This window comes from Balaenoptera borealis (genome assembly GCF_965194805.1).
Source record: "Balaenoptera borealis genome assembly, chromosome: 8".
Classification (NCBI taxonomy): domain Eukaryota; kingdom Metazoa; phylum Chordata; class Mammalia; order Artiodactyla; family Balaenopteridae; genus Balaenoptera; species Balaenoptera borealis.
The window spans coordinates 66,895,193-66,916,788 of NC_138865.1; the positions used below are offsets into that span (position 1 = coordinate 66,895,193).

General features: G+C 34.0%; 1 protein-coding gene across 6 annotated transcripts in view; it reads right to left on the reverse strand.

The window, feature by feature from the left end:
• Positions 1-21,596, reverse strand: part of RIC1 (RIC1 homolog, RAB6A GEF complex partner 1) — a 133,533-nt gene that overhangs the window by 59,082 nt on the left and 52,855 nt on the right. For 5 of the 6 annotated variants that reach the window (XM_082404336.1, XM_082404335.1, XM_082404334.1 and 2 more), the window contains exon 3: positions 12,814-12,893. The exons of the other annotated variant lie outside the window; for it this stretch is intronic. In XM_082404336.1, the coding sequence (XP_082260462.1) occupies positions 12,814-12,893 (80 nt within the window). The remainder of the gene's footprint in view (positions 1-12,813; positions 12,894-21,596) is intronic. 6 annotated transcript variants of the gene reach the window in all.

The following is a 21,596-nucleotide window of genomic DNA, read 5'->3' on the forward strand; positions in this document are numbered from 1 at the left end:
ATAGCAGATAACCTGATGGATTTGGTGGTGCTGGGGGTGGGGGCGGGCAGCGCACAATGACACAGGGACACGGGATAGGAATTTCAGAAGTATAGCTAACTATACAGTGTTTTTCCTAGCAACATAACTTACCCTAAGGCCTATCTTTCCTTCCAAGTATAGCTCAAATCTCCTTATCTACAAACCTTTCCCTAACAACTCAAGCACTTTCCCCTGAAATGCTATTACCACCTTTAGGGATGTTAATTTACTTGGCATTTGCCATTGCATATTGCCATTAATTTTAAATATGTATCTCTTCTTTAGCATCTTACACCTTTACAGCAACAAAATAGCTAGTGCCTTACAAATGATAGTAAAGCATACAATAAGTGTTTGATGATGATGAAAAAAAGTCTCATTCCAGATTTTCACATTTTTTTTCCAGTTTCTTGAGGTGTAATTGACATAGAACACTGTATGAGTTTAAGGTGCACAACAAAAATGATTTGCAATATGTATACACTGTAAAATGATTACCACAATAAGATTAGTTAACATCCAACACCTCAGAGTCACAATTTTTTTCCCCTTGTGATAAGAACTTTCAAGATCTACTCTCTTACAACTCATGTTATCAAATTTTAAAATGATTCTGGAATGTATTAGGCTTGATCCAGGAAGTTCTGGCAATCCTAGGTGAATTCTGGACCAAAAGGCTTTGGTTCTCCCACCATAGTTCTGGAAAGGCTCAGGATCGTTTCTTTCATCAAACTCCATACCTCCTATTTCATCATTTTCAGTCAACCTAATTGTTTACCAGAATATCAATAATGAAAGTATTTGGGCATGAAATAAAATGATGATAACTTGAATGTGATAAAACATACTCAGTGAAAAAAGACTGAAAATTGTTCAAGCTGACTGATGGACACATAGGTGGTCATTAGTCACGTTATTATTATACTAACAGAAAACTGGTGCCAAATTAGCCCTCCAGAAACAATAAAAAAAAATAACTGGGCAAAATATATAAAACAACCATATTCAGACACTGCATAACAGGCAGCACAGGACTACAATCCTGAGTGAAGGGAGACAAACAAGGTTTTCTGATAGAAGTCACTTTCTAGACTACCATGTACGGTGGGAAGACACAAGCATAATATGGCAGTCTTGTTAAGCTGAGGAGAAAAAGATTAAAGTTCAGGGAAGCAGAAGCAGCTTTTTGTGGAACAGAGTAAAAGAGAGGTGAGAGATACAAAGAAAGAGCTCTAGAAACCTATAGGGATTCCCCTTAAGTCTTGCTGAATACTAAGCTATGCATTTATATGGTGAAACCCCACAAGGTCAGCCAAAGAATAACTACCAGAGTTTTAGGCTGTACCGTTCATATAGGGCTGAGAGACATTCCAGTTCTGACCACATAAAAGAGACCTCATTAAAGACCCAGGACATTAGCAGAGAGCTCAGAAGGGCTAAGCTAGTCTACAGTAAAGGTTGAACCTACCCTAAAAATACATAAACAAGCTTCAAAAGGATCACGAAGCTCTCCAACTTAACTGCCATCCAAAACAAACTTCAACATTCTTTAAAGCAAAAGAATGAAAATCAGACACTTGATACCTAATACAATGCCCATGATCCAACCTAAAATCACGAGACATGTGATAGGTCCCAGCAACTCAACTCTTAGGTATTTATTTACTCAAAGGATATAAAGCTAACTGGAGAGTGAAATGAGACTGGAATCTGAAAAAGCAGACAAGGTTCACAATTTCACTTTTTACTTTTTATATGTCTCTCATTATTTGTGTGCTTTTTAATACAATTTTTAAAGGTTACACTCTATTTACAGTTGTTACAAAATATTGGATACATCCCCTGTGTTGTACAATACATCCTTGCAGCCTATCTTACACTCAGTAGTTTGTATCTACTACTCTCTCACCCCTGTATTGCCTCTCCCCTCAATGGTAACCACTAGCTTGTTCTCTGTATCTGTGAGTCTACTTCTCTTTTGTTGTATTCACTCGTTTGTTATATATTTTAGATTCTACACAGAAGTGATATACAGTATTTGTCTTTCTCTGTCTGGCTTATTTCACTTAGCATAATGCCCTCCAAGTCCATCCATGGTGCTGCAAATGGCAAAATTTCATTCCTTTTTATGGCTGAGTAGTATTCCATTGTGTGTGTGTGTGTGTATATATATATATATATATATATATGTGTGTGTGTGTGTGTATATATATATATATATATATATATATATATATATATATATATATATACACACACCACTTCTTCTTTATCCATTCATCTGTTGATAGACACTTAGGTTGCTTCCATATCTTGACAATTGCAAATAATGCTGCTAGGAACAATGGGGTGCATGTATCTTTTCAAATTAGTGTATTTAGGTTTTTTTTGACATATACCCAGAAGTAGAATTGCTAAGTCATATGGTAGTTCTATTTTTAGTCTTTTGACTAAAAATATGGTTTTCCACAGTGACTGCACTGATTTACAGTCACACCAACAGTGTACGAGAGTTCCCTTTTCTCCACATCCTTGGCAATACTGGTTATTCATGTTCTTTTTTATGATGGCCATTCTGACAGGTGTAAGGTGATATCTCATTGTGGTTCTGACTTGAATTTCCCTGATAATTAGCAATGTTGAGCCTCTTTACATGTGCCTGTTGACCATATAAATTTCCTCTTCGGAAAAATGTCTATTCGGATCTTCTGCCCATTTTTTAATTGGGTTGTTTTTCTGATGTTGAGTTATATGAGCTGTTAATGTATGTTGAATATTAATCCCTTATTGGTCATGTTGTTTGCAAATATTTTCTCCCATTCAGTAGGTTGTCTTTTGTTTTGTCAATGGTTTCCCTTGCTGTGCAGAAAGCTTTTATTTTTTTAACATCTTTATTGGAGTATAATTGCTTTACAATGGTGTGTTAGTTTCTGCTTTATAACAAAGTGAATCAGATATACATATACATATATCCCCATATCTCCTCCCTCTTGCATCTCCCTCCCACCCTCCCTATCCCACCCATCTAGGTGGTCACAAAGCACTGAGCTGATCTCCCTGTGCTATGTGGCTGCTTCACACTGGCTATCTATTTTACATTTGGTAGTGTGTATATGTCCATGCCACTCTCTCACTTCGTCCCAGCTTACCCTTCTCCCTCCCCATGTCCTCAAGTTCATTCTCTACGTCTTCGTCTTTATTCCTGCACCTTGCTGTGCAGAAGCTTTTAGGTTTAATTAGGTCCCATTTGTTTATTTTTGCTTTTGTTTCCTTTGCTTTAGGAGACGGATCCAAAAAAATATTGCTGTGATTTATGTCAGTGTTCCTGCCTACATTTTCCTCTAGGAGTTTTATAGTATACAGTCTTACATTTAGGTCTTTGATCCATTTTGAGTTTATTTTTGTATATGGTGTTGGAGAATGTTCTAATTTTATTCTTTAACATGTAGCTGTCCAGCTTACCCAGCACCACTTACTGAAAAGAATGTCTTTTCTCCATTGTATATTCTTGCCTCCTTTGTCAGATTAATTGACTATAAGTGTGTGGCTTTATTTCTGGGCTCTCTATCCTGTTCCATTGATCTATGTGTCTGTTTTTGTGCCAGTACCATACTGTTTTGATTACTGTAGCTTTGTAGTATAGTCTGAAGACAGGGAATGTGATTCCTCCAGTTTTGTTCTTCTTTCTCTAGATTGTTTTAGCTATTCGGAGTCTTCTGCATTTCCATACAAATTTTAAAATTATTTGTTCTGCTTTTGTGAAAAATGCCATTGGTATTCCGACAGGGATTGCACTGAATCTGTAGATTGCCTTGGGTAGTATGGTCATTTTAACAATATTGATTATTCCAATCCAAGAACATGGTATATCTTTCCATCTGAGTCATCTTTGATTTCTTTCATCAGTATCTTACAGTTTTCTGAGTACAGGTCTTTCGTCTCCTTAGGTAGGTTTATTCCTAGGTATTTTATTCATTTTGATGTGATGGTAAATCAGATCGTTTCCTTAATTTCTCTGATAGTTCACTGTTAGCGTATAGAAATGCAACAGATTTCTGTGTATTACTTTTCTGTCCTGCAACCTTACCGAACTCACTGATGAGCTCTGGTAGTCTTCTGGTGGCATCTTTAGGATTTTCTATGTATAGTATCGTTATCACCTGCCAACAGTGACAGCTTTACTTCTTTTCCAATTTGGATTCCTTTTATTTCTTTTTCTTCTCTGATTGACGTGGCTAGGACTTCCAATACTATGTTGAATAAAAGTGGCAATTGTGGGCACCCTTGTCTTGTTCCTGGTCTTAGAGGAAATGCTTTCAGCTTTTTCACCGCTGAGGATGATATTAGCTGTTGGTTTGTAATATAGGTCCCAAATCAATAAAACGAGGAATGAAAAAGGAGAAGTTACAACCAACACCACAGAAATACAAAGGATAATAAGAGACTACTACAAACAACTATATGCCAATAAAATGGACAACCTAGAAAAAATGGCCAAATTCTTAGAAAGGTGTAATCACCCAAGACTGAACCAAGAAGAAACAGAAAATATGAACAGACCAATCACCAGTACTGAAACTGAATCAGTAATTTAAAAACTCCCAAAAATTGAAATTCCAGGACCAGATGGCTTCACAGGTGAATTCTACCAAACATTTAGAGAAGAGTTAACACCTATCCTTCTGAAACTATTCCAAAAAATTGCAGAGGAAGGAAGACTTCCAAACTCACTCTATGAGGCCACCATCGCCCTGATACCAAAACCAGACAAAGATATCACACAAAAGGAAAATTACAGGCCAATATCACTGATGAACACAGATGCAAAAATCCTCAACAAAATACTAGCAAACCAAATCCAACAATACATTAAAAGGATCATACAACACGATCAAGTGGGATTTATTCCACAGATGCAAGGATTTTTCAATCCACAAATCAATCAATGTGATACATCACATCAACAAACTGAAGAATAAAAACCACAGATCATGTCAATAGATGCAGAAAAAGCTTTTGATAAAATTCAACATCCATTTATAATAAAAACTCTCCAGAAAGCAGGCACAGCAGGAACATACCTCAACATAGTACTTGTTTGTTTTTGTAAGAATATATTCATGGACTACCAGTGTAAATTTTTTTAAAGTGCCATGGGATTATACATGAGGGATCAGCTATTTCTTGGGTACAAGGGAAGATAGGAGAGTTGAGGTCCAAAGCTTTATAAATACTTGACCTGAGCTTGAAAACCAAGTGAGATAGCTTTCTTACATAAAAAAGATAGTGGTGAAGGCATACCAAGTAAAGCAAATAGCAAATGAACAGAATTAAAATACATAGGAAGTGTGGGTTCAGTGTGCTGGAGATAGGGGAAAAGTAGGTTCTAAATGCCAAGCCAGATCTCTTGGGCTTTATTTTGTGGGGACTGGAGAGCAACAGAAGTTTATGAGATAAGGAATTAATACCCTGAATATATAGAGAACTCCTAAAACTCAACAGCAAAAAACCAAAACAATCTGATTCAAAAAGGGACAGAGGACTCAAAACAGACATTTCTCCAATGATACACAATCGGCCAATAAGCACATTAGAAGAGTACCTAACATCACTAATCAGTAGGGAAATGCAAATCAAAACTAAAGTGAGATACCACCTCACACCTACAAGTTACTATAAAAATACATATATAACAATAAGTGTTGGCAAAAATGTAGAGAAATCAGAGTCCTTGTGCACTAAGTACAGAAAATGGTACAGCCCTTGAGGATAATAGTATGGCAGTTCCTCAAAAAATTAAAAATAGAATTACCATAAGATACAGCAATTGTACTTTGGGGTATATACCCAGAGGAACTGAAATCAGGGTCTCAAAGAGACATTTGAATACCCATGTTTATAGCAGCATTATTCACGATAGAATGTGGTATATACATACAGTGGAATATTATTCAACCTTTAAAAGGAAGGAAAGTCTAACATATGCTACAAAATGAATGAAACTTGAGGACATTATGCTAAGTGAAATAAGTCAGTCACAAAAGATAAATATCGTATGGTTTCACTTATATGAAGTACAGTTAAACCTTGAACAACCTGGGGGTTAGGGATGCAGACCCCCATGCACTAGAAAATCTGTGCATAACTTTACAGTTGGCCCTCCATATATGTGGCTCTGCGTCCTTGGATTCAACCAACCAAGAATCCTGCAGTACATATTTACTGAAAAAAATCCACGTATAAGTGGACCTGCACAGTTCAAACCGGTGTTGTTAAAGGGCCAACTATATAACTATACTTTAAAATAGTTATGATGATAAATGTTACATTATGTATATTTTACCACAATAAAAAAATTAGAAATAAAAAAATTTACTGATACGATCTTTCTGAAATAATATTCCAGGAAGTACTGATGTATAATGCTAGCATTTTTGTATCTTTAGATCCAGGTGTTAATTATTTAGAACAAAGTTAATCCAGACTTTAAAAAAAAGTTTCTGAGACAAGAATCACATCATCAAGTCTCTGTTTTGAAGAATAAATCTGGTTATCAGTGCAAAGAATGTATTTCAGTATGGAGGAGAAAGAGACTAGAGGACAAGAATGAGTTAGTAAACAAGCTTTTCAATAGCAAGGAGAGGCCATGAACACCCCTAATATGACAAGTGAGAGTAAAATACATACTAGCAAATTTTAGAGGCACTAGAGAGTTGTAATCAATCAATACAACTTGATTACCAAAGAAGAGAAATGAAGAAATAAAGATTCAACATGTTTTCAACATCACACACTGTGTAAAAGATCATGGTAGGGCTTCCCTGGTGGCGCAGTGGTTGAGAATCTGCCTGCCAATGCAGGAGACACGGGTTCGAGCCCTGGTCCGGGAAGATCCCACATGCCGCGGAGCAACTAGGCCCATGAGCCACAACTACTGAGCCTGCGCGTCTGGAGCCAGTGCTCCGCAACGAGAGGCCACGACAGTGAGAGGCCCGTGCACCGCGATGAAGAGTGGCCCCCACTTGCCGCAACTAGAGAAAGCCCTCGTACAGAAACGAAGACCCAACACAGCCAAAAATAAATAAATTAATTAAAAAAAAAAAAAGAAAGATCATGGTAATGGCAATAAATTTTAGAAAAGCAATAACATGTTTGGCTTGGTAAAGAGGAAATGAGTTAGGTTTAGACATGATGAGTTTGAGGCTGCCTAGAGATATCTAAATAGATGTGTTCCAGAAAGGTGGGCCAGAAGCTTAAGAAAGTGGTACTATATTACAGAAACGTCTGAACCTCATCCACATATACTGGATAACTAAAGCCAGTAAGAGTATGTAGAATACAAGAGAACACAGAACAAAATCCTAGGGAACAGTAAAGCATTATTTTAGGTACTATAGAGTAATTTAGGGTGTTGAGTTAAACCTAATGACATCTTCATGAAGTGGATATTAACTCCATTCTTCAGACTTGTAAAATAAAACTCAAAAAAACTAAGCAACACGATTAACCCTGAAAGCTAAGAAAAGCCACTGAAAAACTGTAGAAAAATGGCAAGTTAATTTTATGTTAGAAAAATTCACTTAGGGGAAAACCACAAAAGATGAATTAATAAGATATTACAATAATCCAAGAGAAAAATGACAAAACCCAAACTAAAGTAGTGTTGCTCAGAATTAGGAAGAAGGGAAAGACATGAGGAATATAAGGTAGAATATACTGGACTTGATATAGCCTGGCTATTGGAGTTATTAAGTGGCAAGAATAAATAAGCTCAAATGACGGTGCCATTTACAAAAAAAGAGAATAAACTGTAGGCTTTCCCAGGATTAGGTTATTTAAAAAGCAGAATGTAATTTTTCTTTTTATACTTAATAAAAAATTTCTCCCTTCTGACTTTTTCACTGTAAGTTATTAGATAAGACCTAGGATTTATTCACAGTAATTTCTTCTTATTAACTTTCTTACCTTCTAAATCTCACCAATCCAGAATGCTCCGGCCATGGGCGTATGTTTTGTTTCCTCATCTCACTGAGAACTTTTAAACATCATCTTCTCAGTAAAGACCCTGACCACTCTATTTCAAGTTGTTTCCCCACTTCCCATTCCCTTTCCCGGCTTTATTTTTCTCCACAGAATGTATCACCTAATTTGTAATGTATTTTACTTATTTATCACCATCTATTAGAAGAATGCAGGCTGTATGAGTAGGGTTTCTTGTTGTTGTTGTTTTTCTTCTTTTTTCTTTTTCCTCTGCTGCATCCCAGTATCTAGAACAGTCCTGGAGCCTGACAAAATTTAATACTTAAATGGATGGATGGATGACAACAATTTTTCAGAAGAGTTTTCTGAAAGAGGTAGTACTCTTTATCACCAGGCCTTTTATATCATTTTTCTTAAAAAAAAAAAAAAAAAAGCTTTTTATTTACATTATCACAAAATCAGACAGCTTTGAGTCTGATAAGAACAATGCATAGGGCTCTTTGAATCAGGCAGATCTTTTAACAATTCTGTGATTTTTTGAATTCAGGTGCCAGTCTTAGAAGTGTGGCCAACAGGGGAGTGGTTTTCACTGTCCAGAATTTATAGAATAACGTTGCTAATTAATCTTATTAGTAAAATGCTCATGCAATTATAATGTAAGCTAATGGATACATAGAAGACGCAAAGTTGAACAGCTAAAGGTTACACATGTACTGTTAACAGAATACATACATATTGAAATCAAACTACACATGCAACGTTTTGAGAAGATCAAAGGGAATCAAAAATGTCAGGATAACTAACATACTTTGTCAAGTTCAAAAACTGAACTTAGACCAAGATATATTGTTAGAAATAACTTTCTAAATCTATAGAAGCTTAAGGGGAAAAAAGCAGTTAAAGTTTATTCTCCAGAAAACTAACACTCAAAACTTACTAGCAAAAAGAAAAAAACAAATGTTGAGGGGAATCTTTCACATCTGTAAGTAATTCAAACCTCTTTTATTCTCTTTGATGTAATTGAGTAAATGTTTATATCCCCCTTCCTTGCAGGTTTCTCCTGCAAGAAGCTTTATTTTATTGAAGTATAATTGACTTACAATGTTATGCTAGTTTCAGGTGTACAGCAAAGTGATTCAGTTGTATATATAATATATACGTGTATATATATAATATCATATATATGTTCTTTTTCAGATTTTTTTCTCTTATAGGTTATTACAACATATTGAGTATAGTTCCCAAGAAGCAGGATTTTTGAAAAGACAAGTTGTGTTGAAGTTAGAAATTGCTAACCTCAACTAATTATTCCCTTCTTGCTTCCCACCTAGCACGAATTCATAACAGATGGTAAAAATATTGGCCTTGGGGAGGGAGTGGGACGTCTGAATTTTGACAGTTGTTTTGGAGTGATGTTTTTCAGTGAAAAAGATAATATATTCATCTTTAATAGTTGATAATTAAATATACTGAATTTTAGTACAGTAACTTTTCTTTTTAAAAGAACACTAACCTCAATAAGGCTGGTCTCAGTAAGGTGGAAAGATAGAAAGAATAAGGAGAAAAAAATCTCTGCTCTCAAAAGTAGTATACATAATGATGAAATGTTTGTTGAAATTACTTTCATTATGAAATTAAATGATTTGCAGTTTCAAGAACTACCAAACTCATATTTAAACATAAACACATGAACATATTCTAAAGCTTAACACAAATTATTTCTGATTTATCCCTGGCAGAGTTTCCTTCATTAATTTCACTGTAAGTTACAAGACATGAAAGAAAAAGCCATCAAGACGACCTTCAATGGGTAAGTCCATTCACTGGCCTGTGTAACCAATATGAAGGAATATTTTAATATAGAATGGAATTTATAAAGATGCAAAGGATGAAAGAAATGGAAAATTCATTAATCAAAGAATAAATGACCTAAATGACCTTTGAGGCATAAAGAGTCATTTAATATAAGACTGTAACCATTGCTGAAGCCTGACTCCCATCATCAACAGGAAGGATGCTGGAAACAAAACTATGTGGAAACTCTGAAAGATTATGGGGGCATCTGACCTGTTCTAAGATGAAGCACTATGGGAAAAGAGGCAGTCTGAGGTTAAGATGCTGTCACATAATACAAGGAAGTTGAGATACTATAGAAAAACTCATGGGAGGAACTTATAAGATTTAGAGAAGAGAAGCAAGAGACAATAGCGTTTCTAAAACTGAGAAGAGGATGACTAACCACTGGCCTCAATTATGCTGTCTCTATTCTTCAGGACTACTATAAACCACTCCAGATCATTTATCCATTTTTGGTTCCCTAACTCCCCAAATAAAACCCGAAGTAGTAGATGGCTAGATGGACACACAGGGTTGAAGCAGTGTAGTATTGGTGGTTAATTTAAATACACAGATTTTGAAGCTACAACACTTATGTTTAGATCCTGACTGTGTCACTTACTAGTGTATGACTATGGGTGAGTTACTTAGCCATCTCTGTGCTGCAGTTTGTAGAGTTACTGTACATAACTACCTCATCAGGTTGCTACAGGGATTAAGTTAGTTTGAAAAAGTGCTTAGAACAGTGTCTTGAATTGCATAAGTGTTTACAATGGCACAGATGATGATGATACACTCTCAAAACTAAATTTTTTAATTTTTAAAAATTTTTATACAATTTTTAAAGGTTACTTTCCATTTACAGTTATTACAAAATATTGGCTATATTCCATATTGTATAATACATCCTTGAGCTTATCTTACACCTAATAAAAACTAAATTTTTAAAAAAACTCTCCTCAAATCAGGTTTTAAAAACCTAAACTCACATAACCCTCCAAACAACTGAAGAAGAAAATATTTTTATTCCCATTTTATAAACAGGTTCTACAGAAAAACTAAGAAACTTACTAGGCTAAAACACCGAACTAGAAAGTAGTCTAGCAAACAAATGCATAATAGGCTGATTCTAATCTGCTCTGTGAAACTGTTTCCATATAAGAGATTTTGTTTGATTTTATGTAGCAGTTACTAGAAGTTAAACTCTGAAAAAAGTATATTATCAAGTTAAAAACAAAAAATATATATAATATATACAATTTATGTAATATATGAAATCACTTTATATATATAATCACTTAAAACATTAGAAATAAAGTAAAAATTTGATGAGGGAAAAATATATTAATAATAATAGCAGCTGTCCATTATTAATTTTTCCACAAGCTAGGCACTTATCTAAACATTTAATATGCATGGTCTCATTTAATCCTATAAAATAATTACTACTGTTATCTCATTCTACAGATGAGGAAACTGAGGTTTTTAGAGGTATTAACTTGATAGGAGACATACAGCTGAAAAGCAGCAGAACTGACATTCAATTCCAGGTCTATCTGACACCAAAGCCTATATCCCCCCTTAATTTCTATTTATGCTGCTCTAAGACAATACACATTTTATTGAGCCCACATATTGAAACTCAAACTCTTCAACACAGTGGAAGAACATCCAAGTTTAAAAACAAAACAAAACAATAATGCTCTTTACTTAGTTCTTTAGCTTAACATATACAGTCAAACACAGCATAGCTCATGCATTGTTGGGACTACTACTTAGTTAATAAGCAGCGTGCCCTGGAGTCTCAGAATTAAAAGGTAAGAAACTTTTTAAAACCTCTGGAAAACAAAAAGTGAGTCTCAAAATACTATTCCAAAACACTCTAAATATATGTAAATCATGTTGGCAAATGGAAGAAAACTGTATTTTTCACTGTTTCAAGAGATGTTATTTCCCTCCCCTGCCCACCTATAATAGTATAAAAAATAATCAAGTTAAGTACAGGTGATTCTGTTTATTGCTTTTTATTTACAGGAGAGTGTCTAAATTGGAGAATTAAAATGGAGATAGTTCCTCTCATGAGATTGCTTTTACCTATTTATCTTTTGAAATCTTTGTGTTTCTTAGCAATTTATATGACCCCTTCATATAAAAAATAGTAAGCCTTGGTCTTATTTACTGCAAAATTTCCCCCCAGTTTGTTATCTGCCCTTCTAATGTTGGTCTTTTTTTTTTTCTGTTAATTTTCAGAAATTTAAACTTTCATACAATGTAATCTATTTTCCCTTTAATTAATTTAATTAATTAATTAATTAATTTAATAACTAATAACCTCTGTCTTCTATCATCTAGAAATATGATAAATAATTCATTTATATTTTCATCCAGTTTTAATGGCTTGATCGTTTTTTAAAAACGTGAAATACTTGAAAATTACATGTTCTTTTATTTCAAAAGGTCTTTCAATAAAATGTTCTTATTTCAAAAGTAAGGCAAATAACAAAAAAGGAAAAGAAACAATGCAAAACATACAGAACACCACAGATTAAAGATCGGAAGTCCAAGTTCCCTCAAATTCTAATCAAGAGGTAACCCACTGTTTGGGGTACATATTTTTTCTATGCATATACTAAAATGTACAGGAAAAAGTACATATAGCTTACTGACACTTCACCTCTTCCCCTCATGATCTTAGCTCATACATCCCCAATAAAGACTAAAGGATGCTAGATCTGGAGTATTTTCATAGTAATTCTGAATGTCCAAGAAGGGAGATAGTACATCCATCCAAGATTTTCAGACTTATTTAATTATAGAATTCTTTATTCAAGTGACAGCAGTTCAAAGACCTGGTAATCTTTAAAACAGTGTTTTGGAAATGCTGGCTTAGCACTTCAGACAACCCCAAACTGTAATGTTTTGTGAATACAAAGTATGCAAATCAAATACTTAAAAAATGAAAGACAACAAACTTACTTGGGATACACTGGTTCATAAAGGTACTTGTCCCCTCTTGTAGATGTTATATGAAAAAACAAGATGTAGCCATTTGCCGTCTGAAAGATAAATTTTATTTACCATGAATTAAAGGGTAAGGCTATGACTGTAATCTTAATTTTATATATTCTTACTTTGAAAACACTTCAAGAACCCTCTTTTGAAGAGCTATAGCTTAATTATGCAAATAAAAAATCACTTTGTTTCAATATAATCCATCTTGTTTAAAGTAACTCATGAAAGGGATTTACAGATTGCAAAATATTTCATAGGTAATTGAAATCAATAGTTCATAACATGCTGTAGACATTAATATTCTAAAATAACTTTATTATTGAATAATAGATGATTATTTTGCAAAATATACAGAACGTTTTAAACTCTGGAATAACACGGCAAATAATTTTTCTGAGTTTTTAAAGCAATTATGTCACCAAATAGTTAATAGTATGATGAAATTCTTGACTCTACTCAAAGTTTATATAGTGTAACTTCAGAATAACATATTTTAGACATTTCAAAATCAATCAGTTAGCCTCTGATTTACTACAAAATATACCAAGACAGAAGAAAAAACAGAGCAAACCTTCAACTTAAAAAATTTGAACATCAGCTAATTTTTCTAAGTTAATAAAATGTTTTAAAAATATAAACTGTATTAAGTGAAGTAAGTCAGAAAGAGAAAGACAAATACCATATGATATCACTTATATGTGGAATCTAAAATATGACACAAACGAACTTATCTACAAAACAGAAACAGACTCACAGACATAGAGAACATACTTGTGGTTGCCGGGGGGTGGGGGTGTGTGGGGGATGGGTTGGGAGTTTGGGATTAGCAGATGCAAACATGTTATGCATAGAATGGATGAACAACAAGGTCCTACTGTACAGCACAGGGAAATATAGTCAATATCCTGTGATAAACCATAATGGAAAAGAATATTAAAAAACGTATATATGTGTATAACAATCACTTTTCTGTACAGCAGAAATTAACATATTGTAAATCAACTATCTTTCAATTTAAAAAAAATATATAAATTATATTAAAACAGTGCCATCATATGATCATGGCACATATCTGACTTGTAAAGCTCAAACAACCATTTTACATTTATATAAATACAGAAAATACAATATTTAGCTTTTTCTAAACAAACATTTTCAGGCATTAACAGAGTGAGGTGGCAATGTTTTACCCAAACTTCTTTATATTCATACTGAATTCTTATCACTTTAGAGGCAGGAGGGCTTTTACCCAAAGTAGAACTAAAGAAACTGAAAAAATTATTCAAAGTTTCAAATTTCTTTCCAGTACTGGTTTTCTGTTTTTCACATAAAGGAATGCCAGAGGAAATACTCAATTTCTTCAGCAAAGCCAGGTGTTTTGTTTCTAAGCTATAAACTTTAGTATTTTAATGTACTCCAAAACTCTAATTCAACATATTGGGATACAAAAGAAAAAAGGTTTAAAATCCTTCAGAAAAGATCATCATTCTAATTCCTCATGTGCAATTTTTTATTCTTCTAATGTGAAAACTATGGGATCAAAAAGAAAATGGATTCAAATCAAACTATATTGAAAGTTTCACAGACATCATGACCCCTATATAGATTAGTGACTGTTTAAAATGTGTAAACTCTACTGTTACAGGGGCTAGAAAAGTAAAATAATACGGTCTAGTACTTAGATGAATAACATACAACCACTGTCTGAATATCATTCACTCAAGGTCAAAAGTTCAACATTTCAGAATATCAAATGCTAATAATATACTCAATTTTAACAAGTGCTTAGAAGACTATAATGCCAGGAAAAATACAGCATCACTTTGCACCAGCATTTAGAAATTTTATATAGACAGTATACTAGATCAAATTACAAATAATGGCTTGATTTACTATTTCGGTATTCTGTATCAATCATCTTTACCAAGTTTCTATGGTTTTGCATGTATATTAAATGCTATTTATTTCCAGATCTCAATGACATTCATCAGTGATAATTTCATGAACAGTCCTGCCTTTGAACAACTTAAAAAGTTTTGGTGGTAAAAAAATGATCATCCTTAAAAAGTAGTATCTATACCAAAACTGTTTTTATGCAGTGTTATGATGGCCCTTCTCTTCCTATCCCCAAAATACTGCAAGAAAGTATATAACTATTGCTTAATCTGTGGGCAACAATACCTTCTTCGAGTATACATACATAAATACACGCACACACCCCAAAACTAACTTTTCTAAGTTAATGAAAAGACAAAATAAAGAACTTCCAAGTTCTCTTTCCTGTTATCATCCCTATCTTAACAATATTTTTTTCTTTCTCCAAGGTATATTACTGGATTATGTGCCTTTAATTACAGAGGCCCAACAATCTGTAGGCAACTTATATGACAAGTCTTTATGTCCCTTTCTTTTGTATATCCATGAATTAGGGCCGTAAGGTCATAAGGATAAAGGTATTGAGAGGATAAAAGAAAATCACTACTTAAACAGAGGATGGAAGAGACAGACTTGTCTCTACTAATGCTACTTAGAAGAAAAAGAACTAAAAACAATAATGTAAAAGGATATTAATAATGCAACAAATTATCAGTCAGAGAGGTATGAATATTAAAGTTTGACATCATTTATTTCAATTGCAAATCTAGTAACAGAGCTTTTGAAAAACCATGCAAAGTACCTCACCTAATTCCACATTTTAAAAAGAAGAGATTGAATTCTACAGGTGGTGGTGGTAGTTGATATGGTTATTATTATTATTATTATTATTATTATTATTATTAACTGCCTGTTTCTATTCTGGTTTGGGCATTTGGGAAGTTTTCACTTGCCACCCCAAATTAAATGTATTTTTAAATTATTTTATGATTGATGTATGACATATATATTACAAATAGTAAATTTCTGTAGCAGGAGTAATTTAAATCTAACTGTGTCATGAGACAAATCAACTGCTATATATAACTAATGCTTAACCTGTAGGCAGCATCCCAATACTTTCCTCTACCAACCCAAATACTTTTTTGTATATGAATTCACCAGATACTTTAGAACTCCAAGTCAAAGTGCATTTCTTCCTCAGCATATACCATTTTTACCATAAAGAATAGGACAGATTTATGCATCTGGCTCCAATGACTTGAATAATGGCATCACAGAGATTTCTATAATAACTTAAGAGATAAGGATTTGATGATTTAGAGATGTATCTTCTATCCCAACATACTGTCATATCAGGTTTCAAATAAGGCTGATAACAGACTAGCATTTTTTAATTCTTTACACTGGTTTATAAATGGTGTTTTCTGTTTTTAGCTTTATTTTTTTGTTATACATGTTCAAGTATATAAAATTACTCACCCCAAAGCATACCACTAAGATAATGATCTAACACTTTTGTATACTCTTTCAGACTTTGTACATTCATACTTATGAATATATTTAAATGAAAAATAACAAAAACGGTTATAAATAACACATTCTCTTAAAGATAGGTGAAGAATATCTTTTGATACAAATAGTCATCAAAAATTATATTATTACTAGTTCTATCACATTGTTTTATACCAGAATACTTAAAAAAAGAAAGACTTCTGCTTCCAACCAAGATGGATTAAGCTGAAGTCAACTTGTGCTCCCATCTGAAACAACCAACCAAAAACCAAACAAAATATATGAAACAATGATTTTCAAAACACTGACAAGCAATGAAGGCTAGTGATCCCTGACAGATGGAAAACTGAGGTGAGTTCTATGATTGTTCCAGCTTACTCTCTTGAGAGTTTCCAGGTCACAGCACTGAGAAGGGGAATGGAGACAGAGCCTGGCAGACTCCCTGAGTTAAGAAGATGATGTTGAGAGTCCAGGAAGAACAAGGCACTAACAAAATTTATATGACAGAGTACCAGAGACAAGAGAGCTGCATGGAGAAAGAATCAGAGAGCACCAATAAGCACATGCATGTGAGGATACTACCAAGGCAGAAGAGAAACCAAAAGCCTTAGTAAAGGGAACAGTGCATGGTGCTCCAACAGTCCTGAAAACAGTCCCTGTCCCACCAGCAAGACTGAGGAAACTCATAATGCACAGGGCATTGATTAGAAGGCTCAGGAAGGGAGTCCTCAGGTATGGCTGTGGTAAATTGACTTTTTAAACAAGAATAATAGCAATGTATGTTGGGGTCTTACCACATATAAAAATAAAACATGTATAATATATGTTCCTTCACCCCAACAGAATTAAACTAGAAATTGATGACAGAAGATTTCTGGAGAACTCTCAAATATTTTGAAACTAAATAATATGCTTGTAAATAATTCATGAATAAAAGAAGAAATCAAGACAGAAATTTAGAAAAATACACGATACTAAAATTTGTGGAGTGTTATTACAGCAGTACTTAAGGGAAATTTTATAGCTTCAAATACCTGTATTAGAAAAAAGAAAAATGCCAAATCAGTGACCTTGGGTTCTACTTTAAACGAGAAACAGATGAGCAAATGAAACGCAAAGTAAACAAATTTTTTTAAAAAATAGAGGAAATAATACAGATCAGCATGGAAATCAGTGAAGTAGAAAACAAAAATAAAATCAATGAAATTAAAATCTGGTTTTGTTTTGTTTTTTTTAAAGATCATTAAAATCGATATACATCTAGTCATACTGTCCAGGAAAAAAAGAAAGAGAATAACCACTATCAGAAATGAGAGAGGTGACATCACTACTTATTCTACAGATATTAAAAGAATAACAAGGGAGTACTGTGAATAACTTTATGACAGTAAATTTCCAGCTTGGATGAAATGGACGGGTTCCTTGAAAGACACAAACTATCAAAACTTACTGAAAAGAAAGAGGTACCCTACACAGGCTTATATCTACTAAAGAAATTGAAATTTCAATTAAAATCCTTTCCACAAAACAAAACAAAACTCTAGGCCCAGATGCTATCACTGGTGAAGTCTACCAAAAGAGATATCAATTCAACACAAACTCTTCTAGAAAACCAACAAAGAGGGAACACTTTTGATCACATTTTATGAGGCCAGCATTACCCTCATACTAAAAGAAGACAAAGACATTATGAGGAAAAGTAACTACAAGCCAATATCCCTTATTAACACAGATGTAAAATTTATAAACAGTTTTAGCAAATTAAATCTAACAATGTATTAATACATCATAAGTAAATGGGGTTTATCCAGGAATGCAGGGTTGGTTTAACATTCAAGAATCTATAAATGTAATTTACCATATTAACAAACTAAAAAAGAAAAACAGTATGATCGTCTAAATAAATGCAGGAAAGACATTAGACAAAATCCAATATAACATTCCTAATTAAAAATTTTCAGCAAATTAATGAGAGGGTGAACTTCCACAACTTGATAAAGGGGATTTACAAAATACCTATAACATGATTCTTCTTCTTCTTTTTTTTAATATTTATTTATTTATTTATCTTTGGCTGCACTGGGTTTCTGTTGCTGTGCATGGGCTTCCTCTAGTTGCAGCGAGCGGGGGCTACTCTTAGTTGCGGTGTGCGGGCTTCTCTTGTTGAGGAGCACAGGCTCTAGGCATGCGGGCTTCAGTAGTTGTGGCACGCAGGCTCAGTCGCTGTAGCTTGTGGGCTCCAGAGCGCAGGCTCAGTAGTTGTGGCGCACGGGCTTAGTTGCTCTGCAGCATGTGGGATCTTCCTGGGCCAGTGTTCCCTGCATTGGCAGGTGGATTCTTAACCACTGTGCCACCAGGAAAGCCCCTATAACATGATTCTTAATAGTAAAAGACTAAATGCTTTCCTCCTATTCAAAATTGTACTGGACGGTCTAACCAACAAAATCAGGCAAAAAAAAGAAATAAAAGGATCCAGATTGGAAAGGAAAAAAGTAAAACTGTTTTTTGACATCACTGTCTATAGAGAAAATCTGGCAGAATCTACAAAAACAGTACTAGAATAAGTGAGTTTAGCATGGTTGCAAGATACAAAATCAATAGAAAAATCAACTGCATTTCTATATACTATCAGTGAACAGTCAGAAAATTAAAATACTGTTTTCAAAAACATCAAAAAATATAAAATACTTTGGGATAAACCTGGCAAAAGATGTGAAATACTTGTACGCTGATAACAGAACATGGACAAAGTTAAAAATATCTAAATAAAGGAAGAGATATATGTTGTTTATAGGTCAGAAGATTCAATACTGCTAAGATGACAACTCTCCCCAAATGGATCCACATATCCAATGCAATGCCAGTCAAAATCTCAGCAGGCATTTTCATAGAAACCAACAAGCTGATGCTAAAATTCATAAGGAAACAAAAGGTCCTACAACACTGAAAACAACTTTGAAAACAGAGAAGTTGAAAAAGTAACACACTGTGATTTCAAAAATTATTACAAAGCTAGAGTAATCAAAGATAATACTGTACTAACACAGACAAATACATCATGGAACTGAATAGAGAATACAGACAAAACCCCACATACATGTGGACAACAGATTTATGACACAGATGCAAAAGAAATGCAGTATAGAAAGGATAACCTTTTCAACAAATGGTGCTGGAACAACTGAATATCAATATGCAAACAATTAACTTAGATCCATATCCTGCACCATATATAAAAATTAACTGAACATATATCAGAGACCTAAATATAAAACCTAAATCATAAGACTTCTAGAGGAAAGCATAGGAAGAAGGTAAGAGCCATTAAAAAATGAAACTAATGAACCAGACGTCATCAAAATTAAGTACTTCACGCATTCAAAAAATAGTGTTAAGAGAATGAAAAGACAAGTAACATACTAGGAGAAATTCTTCATAAAGCATATGTGTAATAAAGGACTTGAATCCAAAATACACTAAGAACTCTAGAAACTCAACAATAAGAAAGCAAAGAACCCAATAAATAAAATGGGTGAATGATTTGAAAAGACACTTTACCACAGAAAACACACATGGCAAATAAACAAATGAAAAGATGTTCAACATCATTAGTTATTAGAGAAATGTAAATTAAAACTATAATGGGATACCACCACACAGCCATTAGAATAGCTAAAATTAAAAAGGCACACCTTAAGTTGGCAAAGAGGAATGAGAACTCTTGTACCCTGCTGGTAGGAATGTAAAATGGTACAATTACTTTGTAAAAAGTTTAGCGTGTCCTTAAAAAGTTAAACATAAGGGACCTACCTTACGATCTAGCTGTTCCATTCATGGCTATTTACCCAAGAGAAAAGGAAATGTATGTGCATATAAAGATCTGTACATGAATGTTCATAGCACTTTTATTTAAAACAGCCCAAAACTATAAACAACTCAAATGCCCATCAACAGATAAATGGATAAACCAACTGTGTTATATCCAATAAGATACTCAGCATGAACTATTGATCCATGACAACATGCGTGAATCTCAAAATAATTATGCTGAGTAAAAGAAATTAGAAAAATGTCATAGCACATATTGTATGATTCCATTTATTTAAAACTCTAGTAATCTGTAGTGATAGAAAGCAAATCAATAATTGGTTTTAGAGGGAGGTGAATCATGGCAGGATGGAGGAATTACAAAAGGGTACAAGGAAACCTGTGATGGATCTGTTCACTATCTTGACTGTAGTTATGGTTTCAAAATTTATCTAATTGTACATTTCAAACATGTGCAGTTTATTGTACATCAACTGTACTTCAATAAAGCTATTTAGAAAAGAGGAATGGAAGTGATGGTTGGACTTAGAAACTTCTGCTTCTTGAAAAGCTTCTACCATCACAAGAAAGACATTATCTAGCCTACTGGAAAATAAGAGGTCACAAAGAAAACCAAAGCAGTCAGCTACAGTCAACTACCAGATATGTAACTAAGGGGCCATCCCGCATCAGTGGAGCTGTCAAATGACTGTAGCCACATCAGTACTAGAGGTGAGATCAGGAGAACCATTTGACCAAACCCAGAGCAAATCACAGAATGAGAGTAAACAAATGGCTGTTTTGAGCCACCATTTTGAAGATAATGGTTCAATAGATGTTAAGTGTGAAAAATAACAACCCTAACAAAAATAGTATAATTTAAGGAAGTATAATTAGTATAATTTAAGGAAGATAAATATTATAATTTAAAGACACCAAGTTATGGAGACAAGCAAAATTCAAAGAGATCCAGGAGAACAGCAGAGTAATCACTTCCAAAACAGTGTCTGGTCACACCAAGATGTGAAAAAAAAGAAAAAAAAAAAAGAAAAGAGGGATGAATGGGTACTATTTAGAACACTGTACTCCTCCACAATTTGCTGTATTCCACTCTCTTATAATACTTTGCTTTCAGCTCTTATTTGGTGACTCAATACATTAACATGCTGGGAAGGGGGAAAAAATCACAATGAAACAACAGGAATTCTAAATTAAACTGATATCTTTCCCTTATTCATAAATAAGTTATATTCTAATTCATGTCACAGTAACTCATGTTGTGGCAAAACAATCTACATTTCCATTTAGCTGGGTGTGAAAGAGAATATTAAGAGTAGCAATGAGAAATAGAGTTGGAATGGCAGGTTGAGGCCAGATCACAAGATGCCCTGAACACTAGGCTAAGAAGTTTGGAACACATTTTGAATGCAATGGGAAGCCACCAAAAGGTTTAAAGTAAGCATAATATAAGTGGGACTTCCTTGGTGGTCCAGTGGCTAAGACTCCATGCTCCCAGTGCAAGGGGCCCGGGTTCGATCCCTCGTCAGGGA